At 37.0% G+C, this 20,514-nt stretch overlaps 2 protein-coding genes across 4 annotated transcripts in view; one reads left to right on the top strand and one right to left on the bottom strand.

Moving 5' to 3' along the window:
- The first annotated feature begins 298 nt into the window (after positions 1-298).
- On the top strand, positions 299-5,276 carry Rbis (ribosomal biogenesis factor). 2 transcript variants are annotated; one of them, XM_046458632.2, is made up of 4 exons: positions 299-454; positions 2,762-2,878; positions 4,563-4,679; positions 5,143-5,276. In XM_046458632.2, the coding sequence occupies exons 2-4, from the start codon at positions 2,765-2,767 to the stop codon at positions 5,209-5,211; spliced, it is 300 nt and encodes a 99-aa protein (XP_046314588.1). In that variant the 5' UTR covers positions 299-454; positions 2,762-2,764; the 3' UTR covers positions 5,212-5,276. The 2 variants fall into 2 exon arrangements, with proteins under 2 accessions (XP_046314588.1, XP_046314589.1); XM_046458633.2 differs by having other exon boundaries at positions 312-454; positions 2,765-2,878.
- E2f5 (E2F transcription factor 5) overlaps positions 5,255-20,514 on the bottom strand; it is a 29,799-nt gene continuing 14,539 nt past the window's right edge. Inside the window, exons 2-8 of one of the 2 annotated variants that reach the window (XM_046458629.1) lie at positions 15,533-15,642; positions 14,414-14,575; positions 12,305-12,348; positions 10,416-10,480; positions 8,832-9,099; positions 6,885-6,932; positions 5,255-6,021 (exon numbers count right to left, since the gene is read on the bottom strand). In XM_046458629.1, coding sequence (XP_046314585.1) covers positions 5,912-6,021; positions 6,885-6,932; positions 8,832-9,099; positions 10,416-10,480; positions 12,305-12,348; positions 14,414-14,575; positions 15,533-15,642 — 807 coding nt within the window. In that variant the 3' untranslated portion in view covers positions 5,255-5,911. The remainder of the gene's footprint in view (positions 6,022-6,884; positions 6,933-8,831; positions 9,100-10,415; positions 10,481-12,304; positions 12,349-14,413; positions 14,576-15,532; positions 15,643-20,514) is intronic. The other variant, XM_046458630.2, reaches the window with a different exon arrangement.

Here is a 20,514-nt window from a genome sequence, read left to right as displayed (position 1 = left end):
GGTGGGAACCTGCTCGCAGATGTAGAATATGGCTTGGCGGGCGGGGCTTCATCCGCTCCATGGGCGGGACTCCTGTCGGTGGGCGGGGCATCGCTCTGTATACCGACCTGCTGAGAAGGGTAGGACTCCACCCTGTGGGTGGAGCACGCGTTCGAAGGGCGGGGATTCGCTCTGCAAGGCTGTGGGCGGGAACTACGCTAAGTGGGCGGGGCCTCTTGTGTGAAGGCTAAGGTTGGACGGGATCTCGCCCTGTGGGCGGGACTTCTCTGAGTGCCAACCCGCAGGGTGGTTGACTCCGTCTCCTGGGCGGGGCTTAGCCCGGTGGGCGGAGCTACGACTTGGGAGAGGAACCTTGCGTGGATCCTCCCACCGGAACTTCCTGAAGAGTGTGCCTGCAGATGGCGTCACCTGGAGCTTGAGCCGCTGCACGTTGGTATCGAAGATCTGGTGAGAGGTAAATGAAATTTTTTTGACTGGCTAGTTTTGAATTCGCTGGGTTTAAGGGAGGCCTGAGCCGGCATCGTGCCGCTGTGGCCCGGAGGGCTCGGTTTCATCATGCTCTACCTCTGGCAGCCCTAGTGGATAGCAGGCCTACAGACCCAGGCCCGAAATCCTGGTGCCACCCCTTAGCAAGTTCCCAGTGTGGCACTGTCTGTTACGATCTCGATTTCCATGTGGTTATCAGATAATTTTCTTTCTTTTTTTATATACTGGGGATTGAACCCAGGGACGCTTCCCCACTGAGTCATACCCTTTTTTAAAAATTTTGAGACAGGGCCTCGCTAAATTGCTGACGCCGATCTCGAACCTGCGATCTCCTTGCCTCAGCCTCTGGTGTCGCTGGGATTACAGATATGCGCCACCACGCCTGGCTAGAGAATTTTTCTTAAAATTAGGAGGGTTCCCCGACAAGGATATATAATTTTATGTTGGTTTGTTTTACGGTATGGGGGTTTGAACTCAAGAGGTTTTACCACTGACTTACGTGTATCCACATGTCATTTGAGACTAAGTGGTTGAGGCTGGCCTTGAACTTGCCAACGTGGGCCTTAAATTTGCAAATCTGCCTCAACCTCTGGAGTCGCTGGGATTACAGGCAAGGCCCTGAATTGCAGTTCTGCGCCACCGTGCCCAGCTATATATATTATTTGTAATATATAATACTATAATTATGTGGCTGTGTGTGTTCCATAAACATATCAGTTCTGTTCTGTACCCGACACAGCAGTTGATTAATAAACGAACACTAGGTGCATGGATGGGTTTTAGTCACTATTGTAAATTTTAAATTACCGTATTTGAATGGTTTTAGTGTGTATTTTCTGCTTCTTGTGTAATAATCATGTCTTCTCTACTGTATTCACTTCTTTAAAGAACATGTACCATTGGAGTACAATAGCAGTGCTGTCTCTGTGAAGTTTTCTAAGGCTACATTAATGGAGGATATGAATTTCAGTCGAGATAAAATATGAGCAAAGAAGAGACAGGAAAAATATGGAAGTTGCCTTTAGCGAAATTAGGCCAGGATGGTTAGTGCAGTGTATGTAGATATAGGAGTTAATATTTGGTAGATTTAGATGCCAGGCCAAGACATATTTCTCTTTCTATATTAGTAGAGACAGTGAAGGTTTTTAAAATTGGGAAGGTTCATCACATGGCAATGTACAAGGTAGACTATTGTGAACTGGCTTAAGCAAGAGGTTGGCAAACTTTTGGTAAGGAGTCAGATACTAGCTATTTAGGCTTTGTGGGCCATAGTTGTAATGGGAAAGCAACTATAGACAGCACACCATGAATGGATGAAGTTTTGTTTAAATAAATACTTTCAAAGATAGGTGCTTGGTCTGATTTAGTCCATAGGCACAGTTTGCCAGTCTATGGTCTAAAAAAATGATTCTAGCAACTGCGGCTGTAGACAATACTACACCATGTTTTTGAACTGATTTTTTATTTATATCTGAAAAGCAATATCACCCAACATTTGCACTGATCTAGTCTACGTGGCTTTAAATTCTGGTATCCCCTGGCACTAACAGTGTAATTTTGGGGCACTTCTACTTCTCTTTCCATCAGTTTTTTATCTGTGAAATGGGGATAACAGTACTTCTCACAAAGAGTTGTTGTGAGGAGTCAATGAGTTATAGCACATAAAATGTTAACATAGTGCTTGCACATATACCAAAAGCTCAGTATTAACTATTATTTTAAAAAATGTTCCTCACAAGCTTTATTAAATCAGATGTGAGAGCTGTTTCTAAAGTTCAAGGCTAAATGTGTTTAGCTACAGAGGAAAGACAGTAAGTTTTTAGGGCAAGAACCTAATTTTGATGGGATGATCAGGCGAGAATGAGAGTAAAAAGGAGAAAGAAATCAAGGATACAAAGCAGTATGATAGGAACCAAAATAGTATTGTTAGTATGTCCACAAGCAGAGAGGTAGTTGATAATGGTTAACATTGTCAGATGCTGTAGAGAAAAAGTCATGTTGATAGTATGAATTCAACTACCATACATTAATTGAGTACCTCCTATGGTCAGATACTGGGGATATATTAAAGGATTGGTAAATATGCTGTACTCAATAGAGCAAAAAAATCTAGTCAGAGGGAAAGACCTTGAAATTGTTTAATATATAAGTAGTTTTTTAAATAATCAGGGATAAGATAGTTTTAAAATAAAGGTATCGTAAGAATTCTAAGACTTAAATGAACTTAGTTCATAACGGTAGGCAGTTTAATTGAACTCCTTTTCTTTCTTCCTAGAAGATGGGCAAGAACAAATCAAGAGGGCAGAAGTCCCGGAATGTATTTCACATAGCCAGCCAAAAAAACTTTAAGGCTAAAAACAAAGCAAAACCAGTTACTACTAATCTTAAGAAGGTGAGTATTTGTTATTGTTTGCAAGGAAACCACAGTGGTAAAACTCCCGAACAGCTGAATTCTATTGAAATCAGAAGTTCTTTTGTTTAAAAAACAAAAAATGGAAGAAAAATAATGTTTTCCTTTCTCAAATTCAAATGTAAAAAGGCATTTTAAGTCTAAATGTGAGGCATAATGTAATAGTTTGATAACTTTAAAATCATTTTTTAAAATAAAAACTACTATATGGAAAACAGTTCTTATTTCTGAACCCTCTATTCAAGAACCTACTAATACAGCTCACATATGGAATGTCAGCCGGTACCCTTTGTTTTTCTCCTCAGGAATTTTATCTTGGGACTCAAATGAAGATAAATTATTTTGTTTCTTGAAGTGCAAAATTTGAAAAGGAGTTTCTTTACCTTCTTTATATTTTAAAATATTTGAGTAATTTCTTCAAGTAGATATCTTTAACATTCTTTTAAGAAAATGTTTTCAAATTAAATAGTAGGTAGAGCCAGTTATCCAGGAGTCAGTGACTCTCACAGTAGTCATAGAAAAGAGATATTTTCTTTTAACTCATAAGCCGAGTTAAGCTTTTAATCCAGCAGTTTGGCTTTGTAAATGCTGTAAAGGAAATAAATCTGAGTGATACCGTGGGTTTGAAGTTGAGTTTTACATCAGATCATCTTCATAGTTGACAATGAAGCCAAGACAAATAGGCTTTGCTAGGTAAGGTTGTAAGATTGCCAAACATTATATATGAGTGGTAAACTGAAGTTTGTGGTGATGAATTTAAAGTAAAGTCAGTCAGTTGGTTGTGACTTTTTTCTAGCTTCTGTTCTGGGCTTAACCAGGTTGCCAAGCAAGTTTGATCAAGGGAAAGATGAGAGGGGAAGTTGAGTGTAAAGAAGTTAAGTGATAAGATGATGGTCATGAAATCTGTGCTGGCTGAGGAGAAAACTAGGATAGAAGAGATGAAAAATCATGAAATTGTTGGGAGGTTTAAGAATTGTTAATAAACTAAATGAGCTATAAGGAGGGGAAGTAGTTGCAGAAGATATATAAGAGTAGCTGAGGTAGATAGTGGAAAAGATCCCAGGAGGTGAGAAATTCAGAGGCCATATGATTAGATTTTTGATGTCACTAGGCATGAGAGGGGTAAGTGAGCCAAGGTTTGAAATATTTCATGAAGGATTAATAATTGTGGTGTTGGTAGGTGACAGCAATGAGTATGGGGTACCAGAATGTTCTCATGCTTATGGTGCAAAGGAGCTGAAGGTTTTAAGGAAAGAAATTGTTTTGATAGTATCACTGAATGTCAGAACACTACCCCCACCTCTTTGGAAGAGGGCTTCTGGGGGCTTCCATTAAGATAAGGTGGTCAAGGATTCAGAGTCTACTGAAAAAAGGGGACTAAAAGCATTTAAATCAGATTTGTTTTACAGATGAAGCATGATAGCAATGTCAGCCTCGAAAGACTGGTCACATATTGTGGCCTGCTTATGCCAATGAAGTCTAGATAATGAGACGTATTCATCATTTTTAAAAATCCAAAACCTCTTAGCTAAAATTTCCAGGTAAGACTATAACAGATTTAGTGTGAATTTGTCCCACTTTTTAGGTTTAACAAGAGTAAAGATGAATACACTTTATCTAATTATTATGAGATTGTGGATTACTCCCTTTTTTCTTTTTTTAATAGATAAACATTGTGAATAATGAAAAAGTTAACCGAGTGAATAAAGCTTTTGTGAACATACAGAAGGAACTTGCACACTTCTCAAGAGGCCTTTCTCTGGAACCTCTCCAGAAAGAACTGGCAAGTAGAAATCATTAAAAATGAAAACTTCCCATTTTCAAAGCCTAGAAATTGAATGAAATTTTTAGTAGTTGGCTTTATAGTATGTATGGCATATGCATTCATATTCAGACTCTGAAACATTTAGACTGAATATATGAATTTATTGTTCTACTTCCAAAAGGTGTGGACTAGAAGAAATTAAAATGGATAGGCATAGTGGTGCACACCTGTAATCCCAGCTACTTGGGAGGCTGAGGCATGAGGATCATAAGTTCAAAGCCAGCCTTGGAAATTTAGCAAGATCCTTTTTCAAAAAAATAAGTGATTGGGGATGTAGTTTATTTAGTGGCACAGTGTAGTTTAGGTCCTCAGTTTAAAAAAAAAAAAGAGAGAGAAAGAGAAAATTAAACTGGATAATAGATGATACACAAATTATTTTTGTTGTTATCTAAATTTTTAACTAATACTTTTCTCCCTTCAGAGTCTTCAGCATCATGAAAATGAACCAGTTAATGTTGATGAAGCTACAAGATTAATGGCTCAGTTGTAATGTAATGGTGATGTATCAAATTCCCCTTCAAAAGACCAATAAATTAAATGTTTTATACAACTTTATTTTTAAAAATCTTGTTAATGTACAAGCATTGGCACATTTTAAAAACAAACTACATAAACAGATCTTTCCTATACTCTAGGAAAGTGGAATGTCAGAAGTCAACAAAATGTGATAAACTTAAAGTGCTAAAACAGAAGGCACTTCACAAAATCTGTTCACTGAAACAGTTACATATCCTCATTTACATCCTTCATTTTATAAGTGGCAGTGAATGTCTGTTTGGATTGAAGGATATTCAGAAATCGTTTCATGGCAGTAAAAATACTAGACAAACAGTGATTAGCCCTTGGCCAACATTTTTTGTTTTGATGTCTTGAAGTCTACTTTTATCTTCCTCTCATAAGAGGAGAAAACAGAAGGATTCAGAATTGAAGTAAAACTAAAATCCAAAAATGTAACTAATTGTTTGTAGGGGAGGCTGGTAGATATTAAATCATTTTTCCCCTATCGCATCAGAGCCCTTTGTTTTTATGGTTGAAGTTTTGTGAAGTAAAAAAGAAAGTATTAGAGAAGAACACTTCAGAATCAGTGAACTAAAAGGTGTTACATTCATTATTTTAAATACTTAGGTTATTAAGAAATCTAAAATGTTACACAGTTAGAGGTAGATAACAGTCCCAAGTTTCCATAGAATCTAATAATTTAGTATCTGGACATCAAACAGATCGCAAACTCCTTCATTATCATCTAAATTAAAGTTGTAGTCATCTGCCGGTGTAGGAGAAAGCCGTAAGAGAGGAAACACTGCAAACAAGAATGAACTCAATGTTAAGGATGCATAATGATGTTTAACGTAAAACAGTATCAAATATATCAATTCAAATGATCTCCTAGGTTACACATGATTTTTTAAAAATTACGTATAAAATAATGATCATTAATGACCAATTTTAACATAAACTTTGAAAGATTCTCACATAAAGGCAATTTATACATTGGTTAAATAAGGTTAAAATTTTTATTGGTTGAACTTATCACTTAAACACATAATCTAAAAATTCTGTGAAGTATATTGCTGATGTATGCACTAGATTTAAAATTTGCTGATGTTCTCTTAAGTCATTACTATACCACTTGCTAACTTAACTGCAACCACTTCCTAGGTCTCTGCTAACTTTGTTAGGAACCAGGACTCTGAATCTAAGAACTAAATAGAAAAATGGAAGCCCAGAGAGAAACTATTAATTAGTATATTTTAGTTAATTTCATATTAGGTAATGCGATGGCTAATATTAGTAATAGTTTGGTGATTCACATTGGTGGGTTGATAATGGTGTGGGTTTTACTTATTGATTTCAACATACTATTTTACTCTTCTTGGGCCAGATTCTTCAGGGATGCAAAGTGCTAGTTAGGAGTTTATTTAGTAAAAGTAGTAAATCTCCCTTTATGGACTCCTTCCCCTTGAGATGCAAGCAAAGAGAAATAAATTCTGAATAATAGCTCTGATTTACTATAAAGTACTTTATTAAGGGAGAATCTTCATGTATCATAGGAAAGCAATTAGAAAATAAAGGTTCTTCATTTCTCTTAAATCACATGGCACTTAAAAATAGTAGGAAAGTATTATTGATTTAAATAAAGTAGTATAATTTTAAACTGCTTACCATCAGAAGACATTAACTCATCAATGATATCTCCACTGAGAGATCCTGCTGGAAAAAGAAATGTGACAAATTTTATTATGTCTGTTTATGAACTTTAGAAAAAGGCTATTATATTTAAACACACAGTCACAATACCAGGTTCACTGACAAAGAAAATTCACTAGAATTTTGCGAAAAGATCATTTTCATGAGTACCTACTTTGTGCCTGGCATTACTTTTAAACTTACAAACTCAAGATGCAGACCAAAAGACTAATTAGTCTTCCAAAATAAACTCAGTTTTATAAAGTCTGGTGTTATAATTCTCCGAGACACACAACCTTAAAACTTCAACATCACTTTCCATTATTCCTATTCACTTTATCTATCTCGCACATGAAATGTTAAGTATTTTGCCTAAATTGTATTTCTCAAAATCTGTTCATGATTTCTCTCTCCAATCCCAGTAGCATCACATTATTTTGACCTTACTGTTCCAGCACAGTTGCATAATCACAAATAATTTTCAATCTCCATAGCCTCTTGTCTCTTCTGCTTCCTCAAAGCATCTTCTTAGTTCATTATTCCTGTGCTCACCACTGTGTAGCTCTAATTGTACCATTTTCCTTTGTTACAGATCTTAACTAGTTCATTGGCTAAAGTCTTAACTCATTACTCTGATGTTCAAGGCTTTCTTTAATCTGTCCCAAAATTATTTTCCTCACTATTTCCAAATGTAAGTGCATATATAGGAACCAAATACTAAAAAAAAAAATTTAATACTCTGGAAACATTAAATTGGTACATACAATTTGGTGCATATAATTATGCCTAAGGCATATAAAGATTGCCTGCTTAATTCATGCTAATTAGACTAAAAAACTTCTAAGGACTACACCTTCAATTGTGCATTTCTATTATTTCTGGTTCAGAAATACAGAGGAAGGAAGGAGAGAATATAGGCAACAAGAACAAAAAAGTAATCCCATGTCTAGTTACGTCTTCTCAACTTCACTTTTTTAACTATTCTGAACTCCCATAGTAGCAGCAACAAGGCATCCCATAGGTAAACAACAATTTGCATTATGTATAATAGTTTCTAACATGACAGCTATAGTAGCACAACTAATTCATTCATTAAAAAAATCATTGCTACTCCATATCACACTCCCTTTATTTGGAATCAGTAAGAAGTTGTTATAGACCCAGCCCTGGAACCAAGGGAAAACACTGGGTTCCAAGGCATTTTTTTTTTTTTTTTAATAAATTTAAGAATTGTCACTCCTATCTCCTGATACCCAATGTTTAGTGTTTTAGTTATATATCATCTCATACTTGAAACAATTTAGAAAGGCATTACATAGGAAAGAAGAGTTCCTATGTAATTGGTGTTGACACCATTTATCAACTCTAAAACTAAGCTTCCCTAAAAAAAAAAAGTACAACAAAGAACATGGAGAAATGGGAGGTCACTATGTTCTCATTTTTTCTTAAGTAGTTAAAGCACATTTTTAATAATTTATACTAGACTTACTGAGATAATGACCTTACCAAGTAAACTTAAAAGGAACAAATTTAACTTAATTAATCCTAAAAATGGAATTCTAAGGGAAACAGCAAACCCTGATGCCCATAAATATCATGCTAAGTATCAACAGTTCTTTACACAATCATAAACACATTATATCTTATTAGGTATTTCTGAATTGTGTATATATTGATATATATGTACACGCATATATAAAACAAATCTTTGGCAATATAATTAAAGAGTGTTTTAAACTTTTTCTCATAAGCACATAAGAGATACTAAATTAATACATGTTGATTAAATTAAACTCATGCTTTTGCCTCCCATATTAGATGACAAGAATAATATCACAAATAATAAATCTCCAACTTACATAATAATCATATTTTCCCTTCTACTTTTAAAAAATTTTCCCTTCTACTTTCCCCTGAACCCACCTGAAGATATTTCTGTAGCTGGTATCTGCTGAAGATTCTGGCTTCTTTCGGAGACAAGTTGCTCAGGCAGGTTCTGAGCTACTATGTTCGGTTTTTGTGGAGTCACTGGAGTTGAGGACTGAGAGGAAGGCTGTGTGAGGTCATCAGGTGGGGGAACAGGAAAAACCACAGGCTTAGATGAACTGGACTCTTTATTTATAAGCAGCACGTGGATAGGTCCTGAATGACTCTTTAAATTGATCTGGTATTTCTTTTGTCCATTCTGACCCTTTGAAATTATTGGGTGTAAACAAAGTAATAAATATTAATATTTAAGCTATCCTGAAACATTAAAAATTAAGCAAAGGCATTAAGTACTAATTGAAATCATACAACAACATAAACTCATAAAGCTGAAATGTAAAGATGAGTAGAACGGGATATTGATGGCTCTAAACAACTGGCCACTAAAAAGTAAGCTTTTCTCTAGTACTGATCATCAGAAACTCTCAGCTATAGAATTCTGACAGCCATACACTTTTCACTGTGTGTAATACTATCTGTCCATGCTTAGCAGTCCCTCAAGCATTCTCTACAAGCACAAGTTCTATCCCCTGGAGTTACCCACCATGAACAAAGTCAATGACTTTTTTTAGAGAGATATAAATATAAAATCCCTCCATTTCAAAAGTAATTTATATCCTGAAACTATAAAATGTTGTAACATAAATGCCTAAATACAATCATTACTCATTCCTTGATGAACTCTAAATCAAATAAAGTCAAACATTTTTTTAAATTTGTAATCAACATTGAATAGTTTATTCAGTTACTTCTATAATTCTACCACTGACAACATCCAAATTCAGATATCAATATTTTCAAATATAAAACTTGAAAACAGTAACTCAAACGTTAACTATTAGCTCGTGTTCAGCTCAAGAGAATGTATTTCTCTTGAGATAAGAAATCCATTTTTTACAGGGAAATGGATGGCATTAGAGCAGATTATGCTAAGTGAAGCTAGCCAATCCCTAAAAAACAAATGCCAAATGTCTTCTTTGATATAAGGAGAGTAACTAAGAACAGAGTAGGGTCGAAGAGCATGAGAAGAAGATTAACATTAAACAGGGATGAGAGGTGGGAGGGAAAGGGAGAGAGAAGGGAAATTGCATGGAAATGGAAGGAGACCCTCAGAGTTATACAAAAGTACATACAAGAGGAAGTGAGGGGAAAGGGAAAAATAATACAAGGGGGACAAATGAATGTCAGTAGAGGGGGCAGAGAGAGAAGAGGGGAGGGGAGGGGAGGGGAGGGGAGGGGAGGGGAGGGGAGGGGAGGGGGGATAGTAGAGGATAGGAAAGGCAGCAGAACACAACAGACACTAGTATGGCAATATGTAAATCAATGGATGTGTAACTGATGTGATTCTGCAATCTGTATATGGGGTAAAAATGGGAGCTCATAACCCACTTGAATCAAAGTGTGAAATATGATATATCAAGAACTATGTAATGTTTTGAACAGCCAACAATAAAAAATTTAAAAAAAAAAAAAAAGAAAGAAATCCATTTTTCCCATTTACTTAAAAGCTATACTACTTACCATTTCTGGAATAGGTACCTCCAGCTGTGTACCAGAAGGTGCTTGAATGGCCAAAAGTGTATCACCTGGTCAAAAAAGAAAAATATTAGAATTAATGTTGATCAGGATATAAGGGCCAGACTTTGAGCTGTTAAGATTTTTATCTTCTGGATGCTGTATTTTACTATTCATAAATCCATATATTTTATCTGTATTATTTATTTGATCACTTTAATTCATTTTTCTATTTGGTGAAGGACAAGTGTCAAGGAATTCTGGTTTTGTTGTTGTTTAATATGAAGTCCAATTATTTCAGCACTATTTGTTGGAAAGACTGACCTTTACTCATTGGATTACTTTGCTCAAAATCAATTCATGTATGTGTGGGTCGTTTTTGAAATTCTGAATTCTGTGCCATTTTTTCCTACATGTCCATTTTTATGCCAAAAACATACTGTCTTCAATTTTTAAATCAGGTAATGAGTCCTTCAGTTCTATTCTTTTTCACTCATGTTGGTTATTCTAAGTGCTTTGTATTTCCATATAAATGTCGTAATTTGCTAGCAAATTTCTGAAAGAAAGAAAGAAACAAAGAAACAAAGAAAGAAAGAAAGAAAGAAAGAAAGAAAGAAAGAAAGAAAGAAAGAAAATAAAGAAGAAGGAGAAAGAGAAAAATCACTATAGATATTTGGACTGGGAGAAAACAAAGAAAGAAAGAAAAAGACTATATAGGCCAGAACAGAGGCTCAGGATTAAGAAGTTTGGGTTTAAATCTCAGGCTAGATAACCTTGGATCTTATAAAATAGGGGACATATAACTTATTGCATAGGTTTATTTTGAGTATTAAATGAGGTAATACATGTATTCATGTGTCATAGGAGAGTAAATTGTGTTAGCTCTATTACTTTCAACAAATTCAACTCAACTCAATATAAAGTCTGATTCTTCAAATCTTTTGGCCTCAAATAAGTAATACTGTTTACTTGAAATATTTAAACTATTTAAATAGCTGAAAAATTAGAGATTAGGTAAGACAGTAAAATGTTGGCCTTAAATTAATTTATTTTTGAAGCCAAATTTTACAGACTGATTTCTGTGGAACTGAAGATTAACAAAAAATTCTCCAAACTTTCTTGGAGAATGTGTAAGAACTATCCTGACAAAACAGAACAATAAACCCACACACATTTCCAACAGAGTCTTTATGGAGGGTCAGATTCTGCTTGATAAGGAAACTTGCCATTTGTGTTTGTATGTAAGTGTATATAATACATATGGCTATACTTTTAATAAACATGGATACAGAATTAAATATCAATATGTATGCAGATTTCATTTTACTTATGTTTTGGGAATACAAGTCCCTACCTCATTTTAGTTATTAAAACATGATATTATCATTTCAAGGGGTAAACATGGGGGCAGAGGGTGGAATGGGAATAGGAAGAATTTTCCAGGTTATAAAAAAGATTCATCTAATTCTTTCCACATGCTTTCTTTGGGTTCCATTTGTGACCAGCTCATCTGCTATGTACAGTTTCATACAGTGCTGAAAAGAACTGTGTTCTTGTTCAAGTTTTGGTCATTGACTTTGAAATTACTTGGTCACTGACTTTGGAATTACTGTTCAATCCTGCTTTGATTTAGATTCCTCTCCACCCCCTGGCCCTCTTCCCCTCCTGCACTTGGGTTTATGCCTAACAATGGAGCCAATGAATTGAAAGCTGTGAAAAGCAGTTATTTCCATGAAAACGGAAACAAAAGCAGCCTATCAACACACAACACTATAGAATAAGAAAAAATATCTACAAATTCCTCCTGAAACTGACGACTAAGGCTGAGTGCATGAGAAACTCTGAATTGTTCTACAATCAACAGGAGAAGAACATAGGGAAAAGTAATTACTTACCATTAAAGCAATTACAGATGTCTTCATGAGTCACATAGGAAAATGTACTGTCGTAAGAGTTAAGGAACAGCAATTTATATCAAGGTCCACACAATAAATTGAAGTAATAAATCTGAAGATCAAAAGAATTCAATCACCAAATGTATAAAGGGGCTGCCATACATGGTCAGATAATAAGGAATGGGAGTCTGGAAAAGCAGATGGTCCACAAGAGGAGTTCTTTTCCTTTGCTTTGAGAAGCCTCCATTATGATTTCCGGGACATCTGAGGGTTCTTGGGATAGAGATGGAAAAACAGTGTCCACACCAGGGGCCTGGGGCAGGAGGCAGGAAAGCAATGGATGGGAAAAGGACAGGAGTGGAGAGCAACCATACAAGCTTCCACATCAAGACTTTTCTTGGGCCACTGTTTGTTTCATGCTCCTTTCCCAATCAGGTATAGACAGGGAGAAGCTTGAGAAAACAAATTTATCATACTCCCAGGTCCAAGAGACAGAAGGCATGTAGGCCATGTTGGGAAGATGTTAAGGTAGTCAGGAGGCAGAGAATAGGGGAGAAGAGAAAGCATCAGGTTAGAACCTTTGTTAGGGTTTCCACGAGGACAGCAGGGCAAGAAGAATGAAAATTTCAGGAGTGGCTAGTTTGAAAAAATTTGGCAGGCTCTATGATACCCTTGTTTTCCAGCCCTGGAAGAATGAAAGCAGAATATTGCCTCCTTGAGACTATGGGTCAGACAGAGGAGTAGAGCTCAGGACTGGTTAGTCTGTGTATCAAAATGCCTGCTCCTCACTGAGTCATTCTAAGAATTGGAGCCCCCAGAGAGGCAGCTTCTCCCCAGCCTGAAAGATTTTTATAAGATGTCAAATATCTTATAACCCACTTGAATCAAATGTATGAAATATGATATGTCAAGAACTATGTAATGTTTTGAACTAATAAAAATTTAAAAATTAAAATTTTTTTTTTAAAAAAAGATGTCAAATATTATAGTACACAAAAAAATCATACATACATACATTTAAGACACAGTCATGGTTTGGAAAATCATGGATGGACAGAGCTATAAGATTGTAAAACAGGGAACCAAAGTCAAAGATCACCTACTTCAATGGTTTTTGAATCCTGGGGGCTCTACAGGACATAGCTAAAACCCCCAATGTTCTCACACACTTAAGGAGTTCTGATCCATAGAAAGGAAATAACAAATAAGACCATGACCTGTCCACCAAATACAACATGAAAAATAAATTATGTTGTACACATTAGTAAAAACTGCACAAGGTGGTACATATAAACTGTAGTTAAAGATTTCATGAGAAGTGGATGTGGTGGTGCACACCTATAATCCCAAAGATTTGGGAGGCTGAGATAGGAGGATCACAAAGTTCAAAGCCACCTCAGCAACTTAGCAAGGCCCTGTCTCGAAATAAAAACCAAAAAGAGCTGGGAATGTGGCTAAGTGGTTAAGTGTCCCTGTACCCACCCCCCACCAAAAAAAAAAAAAAGGTTTCATGAAAGTGCTAGTAAATTCACAAACCACCAGAATCACAAGTATCTCTGAGTAGGTATTGGTTTGTAAGAAATACATGGAGTACATCACATTTTTCTCCAAACACAATATGGTTACAAAAAGATATTGTCCTCCAGTATAAAGTATCTTTGACAAAATATCAGGCAGAAAGCACCATGAATCAACTGTGGACCCATATATCATCTTCAAAATTAATTTTTCAAAACTTTTGAGAGTTGCTGAATTTTGACCACTTCAGGATATTAGAACATAATTATTTAAAAATATGTATGCACTTAGCACTATTCACAGACACTTCCCCCCATCCTAAGCACACTGGCAAATACAGTGCATCCTTATCAATAGGTGAATTGAAAATAGATTAAATTTCTCCCTTCAATGCAACACAGGAATAATGTTAATATACTATGTAAATTAAAAAGCTAATATTTATAAATCATTAGAAGGATATTACAGAATGTTGTATTCATTTACAAAAGTCTAAAACACCAGAATAAAATAACTGACCTTTAGACTAGAACACTGTATTATATACATACATATTCTACAGCTGTATGTATGACTTATTTGAAAGGATATCTATTATTAATGGAGTCGTCCATCACATTTTTGATGCTTTGTTGTAGCCACAACTTCTGCTGATCAAGTTCTCTTTCCTTTAGTTCTAAATCTTCAATCTCAGCTTTAAGAAATCTTAATCTGTCTATAACTTCTTTAGTATTACAGCCAGCACCTACACCTCTTGAAAACATAGAGAATTAATATTCCCAAGTCAGTCCTAGGTTAACATACTTAAATTTTGTAATAATAAAACTAGTTTATTAAATCAAGCATTAAAATCTTTACAAAACGTCAACACAATAGCTCCGAACCTACTTTCTTGAAAAATTGACTGACAAGAATCACCAAATTACAAAAATTCTCAGTATGCTGTAGAATATTGGACATCTTCTGGAACATCAGTCTGGTGATTGAGGTACCAAATGGATGTTAAAGCTAAATGGTCACACCTAGCAGTCTCATGATGTTGGTAAAACAAATTACAACCTTTTGGTATTTTGGTGGAATTTTGGCTAATAAAACAAAACCCTAAGGTCAAAGAGGGCACTCTGAAGAACAAAATGTATTTGTCATAAATTACAACCATGCAACAGTTAATAACATCATGAATCTTAATTATTATTTAGAAGACATTCTTTTTAAAATTTTTTTTTTCAATTGTTGAGGGACCTTTATTTATTTATATGTGGTGCTGAGAATCAAATCCAGTGCCTTACACATGCTAGGCAAGCGCTCTACCCCTGAGCCAGAACCCCAACACCTAGAAGACACATTCTCATATGTAAGATGTAGTTCCTGTTTTCAAAGAGTTTCTCTTCATTGGGTACAGACCTGGGCTGTAATCAGGGGGATTAAGAATACAAAGAAGTATGCAATGTGTGCCAAATGAATAAGCAGCTTGAGGGAGATGATAAGATTTGACCTTTGGGTATAAATTAAGTAACAAAGAGAGGAAAGGAACATTCTAACAGTAGAGACATACATAGAGGCCAGAGGAGTGTCCAGGAGAAAAGATGAGAGGCCTGGTGTGACCAGAAAGCTGAAATAAAGAGTATTTGGAGGAAGAAATGTCAGAAAGATCAAATTTTACAGAGCAAAATAAAGGTTTTTAGAATAGGGTGCTGGTTTGTTACTTACTTCCATTGGATACTATTTTTTGACTTTTTTTCAATCAGATCAATTCCTTCTAAGACATTGGTGATATCATAAATTCTTCTTTTTTGCCTCACAGCTAAAGTATCTGCAGCCTGTTTGGAAAAAACAAGCAAACAAATAGAACAATGAAATAAAGGACATCATATTTTAAAGCCAAAATAGGTTGATTATTAGGTTTACAGCATGAGAGTACAATCCCAAATATGACCCAGTCAGGTGCTTGGGTACAATAGCTGGATATGTTCAAAGCATCTCCTGAACATTAACAATACCACAAAAACTTTTTCTACTTAAGAGCTAGAAGATGTTGGATAGGGAGGGAAAAAGGTAATGATAAGGTCATGCCATAAAGCCCATAAAAATAAAAAAGCACAATGAGAATACTTTCATGTCTCCTTATGGACTAATCTGAGCAAGAGCTAACTGTCTATACTGTCACTTCCTATTCTACTTCTCTGTTCCTGTTCTACTTCTTCTCATATAAAAACAAGTTTTACTCGAAAAATTGAATCTCTACAATATCTTTTTTGGTAATTAAGTCACTTGAGGGAAAATTCTTAATTAAGACACAGAATTTTTTGATAACTGTCTGCATTTTTAAAACTCAGAATGAAAACACAGAAATGAATCATGCCATCAACAGAAAGCATAAAATCTATAAGAAATCAAAAATTATTGTACAGTTGTGGCACTAACAACTATTGCACAAAAGCTTGGTGGTTTTATTCACATTACATGAGATCAACAAAAATATTACATGCTACCATATTATGAATGAATTCAAGAATAATGTATAGTTCTTCTAATTAGTTTCCCACTCACATTTCTGACATTTATTTCCCAGTAGAACAAAGAGAACTTCAAAGAGGAGGTTAGGGGCTGGGGATATAGCTCAGTTGGTAGAGTGCTTGCCTCTGCATGCACAAGGCCCTGGGTTCAATCCCCAAAAAAGTTTCCCTACATCTCGTTTTCAAAGTTTGTTAGAAAACAGCCTATTTTGAAAGTACAGCCACGTATTAAGATTCATGGCAATAGGGGCTGGGGTTGTGGCTCAGTAGTAGAGTGCTCGCCTACAGCACATGAGGCACTTGGTTTGATCCTCAGCACCTAATAAAAATAAAAGTATTGTGTCCACCTACAACTAAAAAATAAATATTTTTAAAAGATTCAAGACAATATGTAAAGGTTTATTTATGTCCCTACTGACAATTTCCAGAACGGTATCTAAATTAATGGACAGGATTTAACTGCACATAATTGGTTACCAGCTATCCCAGGGCATTATTACTTTCTTGGTTCTGTAGCTCCTACAAAAACCCAGCAGAGCACAGTGTGAATCCAGACCTGCCTTGCAAGGACAGTGCCACTGATGGCTACTCCTCTCCTCACAGGCATTTAGAGTCTTTAGTAAAGTGGAGGCACTCTAAATCCACTTACCTACCACCCACCCATTCAGTCCTTCAAGAAAGGGATCAGAGCCTCTATCGGTGGACCAGGAGAGTAGGTAGGATATGGGAGAGAAGGAAGAACTAGGAACTGAGGCTCTTTGGAATCCACAACTCTTGACTTGGCACTGTCTCTTCTTAAGAACCAGAGAACTAAGAGCAGGACTAGAACTAGGCATAGTCTCATTGGTATCTTCTTTGCTGTACTTAGCAATAGCAATTCCCTTCCTGATTTATTTACCTTCAAAGAATATATGTTCTGTTTTTTGAGTTTCAGACTGTTTTCCTGAAGAGCAGCGGTCTACCGCAAAGTTAACCATAAAATCTGAAGTCGGGCTGTGTGCAATGGCACACACCTGTATTACAGCAACTCGGAAGGCTGAGGCAGGAGGGTCCCATTTTCAAAGCCAGCCTCAGCAACTCAGTGATGTCCTGAGCAACTTAGCAAGACCCTCTCTCAAAAAATAAAACAGGCTGAGGATGTGGCTCAGTTGGCTAAGCACTCCTGGGTTCAATTGCAGGGAACCCCCTCAAAACAAGCTAAAGCTGAGAATTCACCTCTCTCTCTCCTCTGAGAAGGCACACTTGAGAAGTGACCCAGAACACTCCTAGCCAGGGCTGTGTTCTGGGTGTCTGTGTACTCATTCACACACCAAAGTGTTCACTACCATGGCAAAAGCTCACCTGGTGTGCTGTTAGAGCAAGTTTGAATCAGACCCCAAGTCATCAGGCAGGGTGCCATCAGAATGAACTTACAGCTCAAAATTGTTAAAAAGTATATTTATGTTTATTACTTCTTAATAGTCACAATATTTAACCCTTGCTTTCTAAACTAACCAGTATTTCTTAAATACTTTTCTATTTAAATATCTGGATGTCTGACACATATAACCACACCTCTCAAGAGGACCTCCAGGAAGTTTTTCTTTCAGCAGTCATTTTATTCATAGTGATGCACTCCTGTAATTCCAGGGACTCAGGAGACTGAGGGAGGAGGAATCACAAGTTCAAAGCCTGCTTCAGCAATTAGTGAGGCCCTAAGCAACTTAGCAAGAGCTTGTCACAAAATAAAAAATAAATACAGGGCTGGGGATATGGGCTCAGTGACTAAGCACCCCTGGAGTCAATCCCCAGTACCAAAAAAAAAAAAAAAAAAAAATTATGTTCTGGAGTTGAACCCACCAAGATCCAGTTTCAGCACTGCTACTTCTAATCATCAGCTGATCTCCTTAGCTCACTGAGCCTTATCTCTTTATTTGGAAAATAGGACAATAATATAAAGCAGGACAGCAGACAGAATAGAAGGAATATGGCACAGCACTACTGGCTCTTGGGAAATTGGTGCTCATGATTTAGCAGTGAGACTCAACGACATTACTATGCATTTCTCTCTGGCCCAAGAGAACTGCCTGAGCATAGACAAGGGGTGGGCAGAGACCAAAGTGAGTCACTATCCTTATCCTATGCCTGCTACTGAACTGGAGAACATGTGCCCATGTTCTTAAACTCATTAAACTCTGTGGAGAGCCATTCTCACACGTGACTGGGCGACTCCCGGTTTGGGTCTGAGGCGCTCTGACTAATCTGTGTCGGAGCTTTCCTGGCCCTCTCCTGATGAGAGAACCCGTCCGTGTGGGGGTGTGACTGACCACTGACCCCGGGGGCCAATCACTGACCCTGAGCTTGGAGTGCGGCCCCCCTCAACCTTCAATGGATGGAATTCTCCCCTGAATTTCTTGTTCCCCAATAAAAGGCTACTCCCTGACGTGCTCGCTCTCTCTCTCTCCTGCTAGCCCTGAGTAATCCTTGCTGCCCTACGGGTGGTTCGAGGTTGGAGCCAGAGAGGGGAGCCGTCTCGGACCTGGTCATAGAAAAAGGTAACTGAGTCTGTGTGTTTTATTTCCATCTCGCTAGTTAACTTTTATGCCAAGAACCTCATTTGCCGCAGTCTGGCTGGGCACAAATGCCGCAGTCTGGCTGGGCACACAATCACGAGCCACCACACAGCTTGTAGATTCAAACAGCAACTCTTTATTCCCGAACTCACACCAGCCGTCTACAAACACGTTCTGGAGAAATCCACGTTCTCTGCCCAAATCCACCTCCACTGGGCTTCTGTCTCCCAAAAAATACTGTCTGAATCCCGTGAGCACTCAAGGGGAACTCAGGCAGCAGGATAGGCTCTATTCCCAGCAGGAATAATCTTAAACCTGGAACGCCCTAAACCCGATTATCCTAAACCGGGAACACCCTAATCCGCCCTGGTCCTTGAGCAAGGTCACCTACATGCAATGTCACTGCAAAATGTCCTATTTCCATGAGTCCTTCCACTAAGCAACATGGGGTACGCTGGCAAGGAAATTGTCATACCTACTTGGCTAATGGCTCCCAGCACTCATTAATGAAACCAATGCGCTGGCAGCATGGTGGAAAACTCCATTTCAAAAGGTTACATTTACTGCAATAAGATTTGACTGATACAGTCATAAAGGACGCATCTGATTATATCATACCAACTCAGTTTGCAGGAAAAGAAAACAAAATAATCCTCTAAAGAAATAGATCACTCCTCCAAAAATGAAATCCTATCCTAAAAATATGATGTCTCACCAATGGTTAACAAAGCAATATCCACAGGCAAAACAAAATTGAAGCCTGTGATGCTGTTAAGAGGTGGGCAAACCAAATAAACCAGGACAGCTGCAACTGTAGAGAAGTGCTAAAACCAGCTTGGAGAATCATGATACAACCTGCTGCTTGAAAAAATGGGTCCAACAAGGCCCAGTGCAAAGTGGACACGGAGTGAGACTATCTGGTAGTTAGGATCAGTTGCAACTCACTTGCTCAGGAATGTTCTTCTCATGGAGCATAAAGTTGCCTTTAAAAAAGCTAACATGAGGGGCTAGGGTTGTAGCTCAGTAGAGTTCTCGCCTAGCACATGCGAGGCTTTGGGTTCAATACTCAGCACTACATAAAAATAAATAAAGGTATTGTGTCCAACTATACCTAAAAAATAAATATTAAAAAAAAAAAAGCTAACATGAGAATAATAACTGTAGAAAACACCCCATCCTTCAGGTCCTCCATCTGCAAAGCAGGTAGTTTCCCTTCCAGGGCATACTACAGTCAATATATGCACACTTGATATTTTAGCTACTGTGCTTCAGAAATTAATATTATAATGAGAAGGAAAAGAATGAATAATCAAAAATGTATAAGAGCAATAGTGTATAAAATCAATCTATTCTACCTAAAAATAAGGCAGAAGGACCCTAAGTGAGGCACAGAATGCACCGAGCAGACTTCCTTTCAATTGTGCCATAAGGTATCTTAGGTTGATCTAGTCCAAGGTAAGATTTGAACTAATTATCACCTAATTTTAAATGCTATTAAAGATACTGTGTAGAACATCTAATTTCAATCCACCAGGAAGAACATGTGCAAGGCAAGCACTCTGCCACTGAGCCACAAGAACCATTTTTAATCCAGTAACAGGATAACTGTGTAACAGGATTTTAC

Source organism: Marmota monax, unplaced genomic scaffold (assembly GCF_021218885.2).
Source record: "Marmota monax isolate L192 unplaced genomic scaffold, Marmota_monax_Labrador192_F-V1.1 WCK01_AAM20220418_F8-fsc00147, whole genome shotgun sequence".
Lineage (NCBI taxonomy): Eukaryota > Metazoa > Chordata > Mammalia > Rodentia > Sciuridae > Marmota > Marmota monax.
Note: the sequence above shows the minus strand (reverse complement) of the source record. Positions and strands in the feature narration are given on the sequence as shown.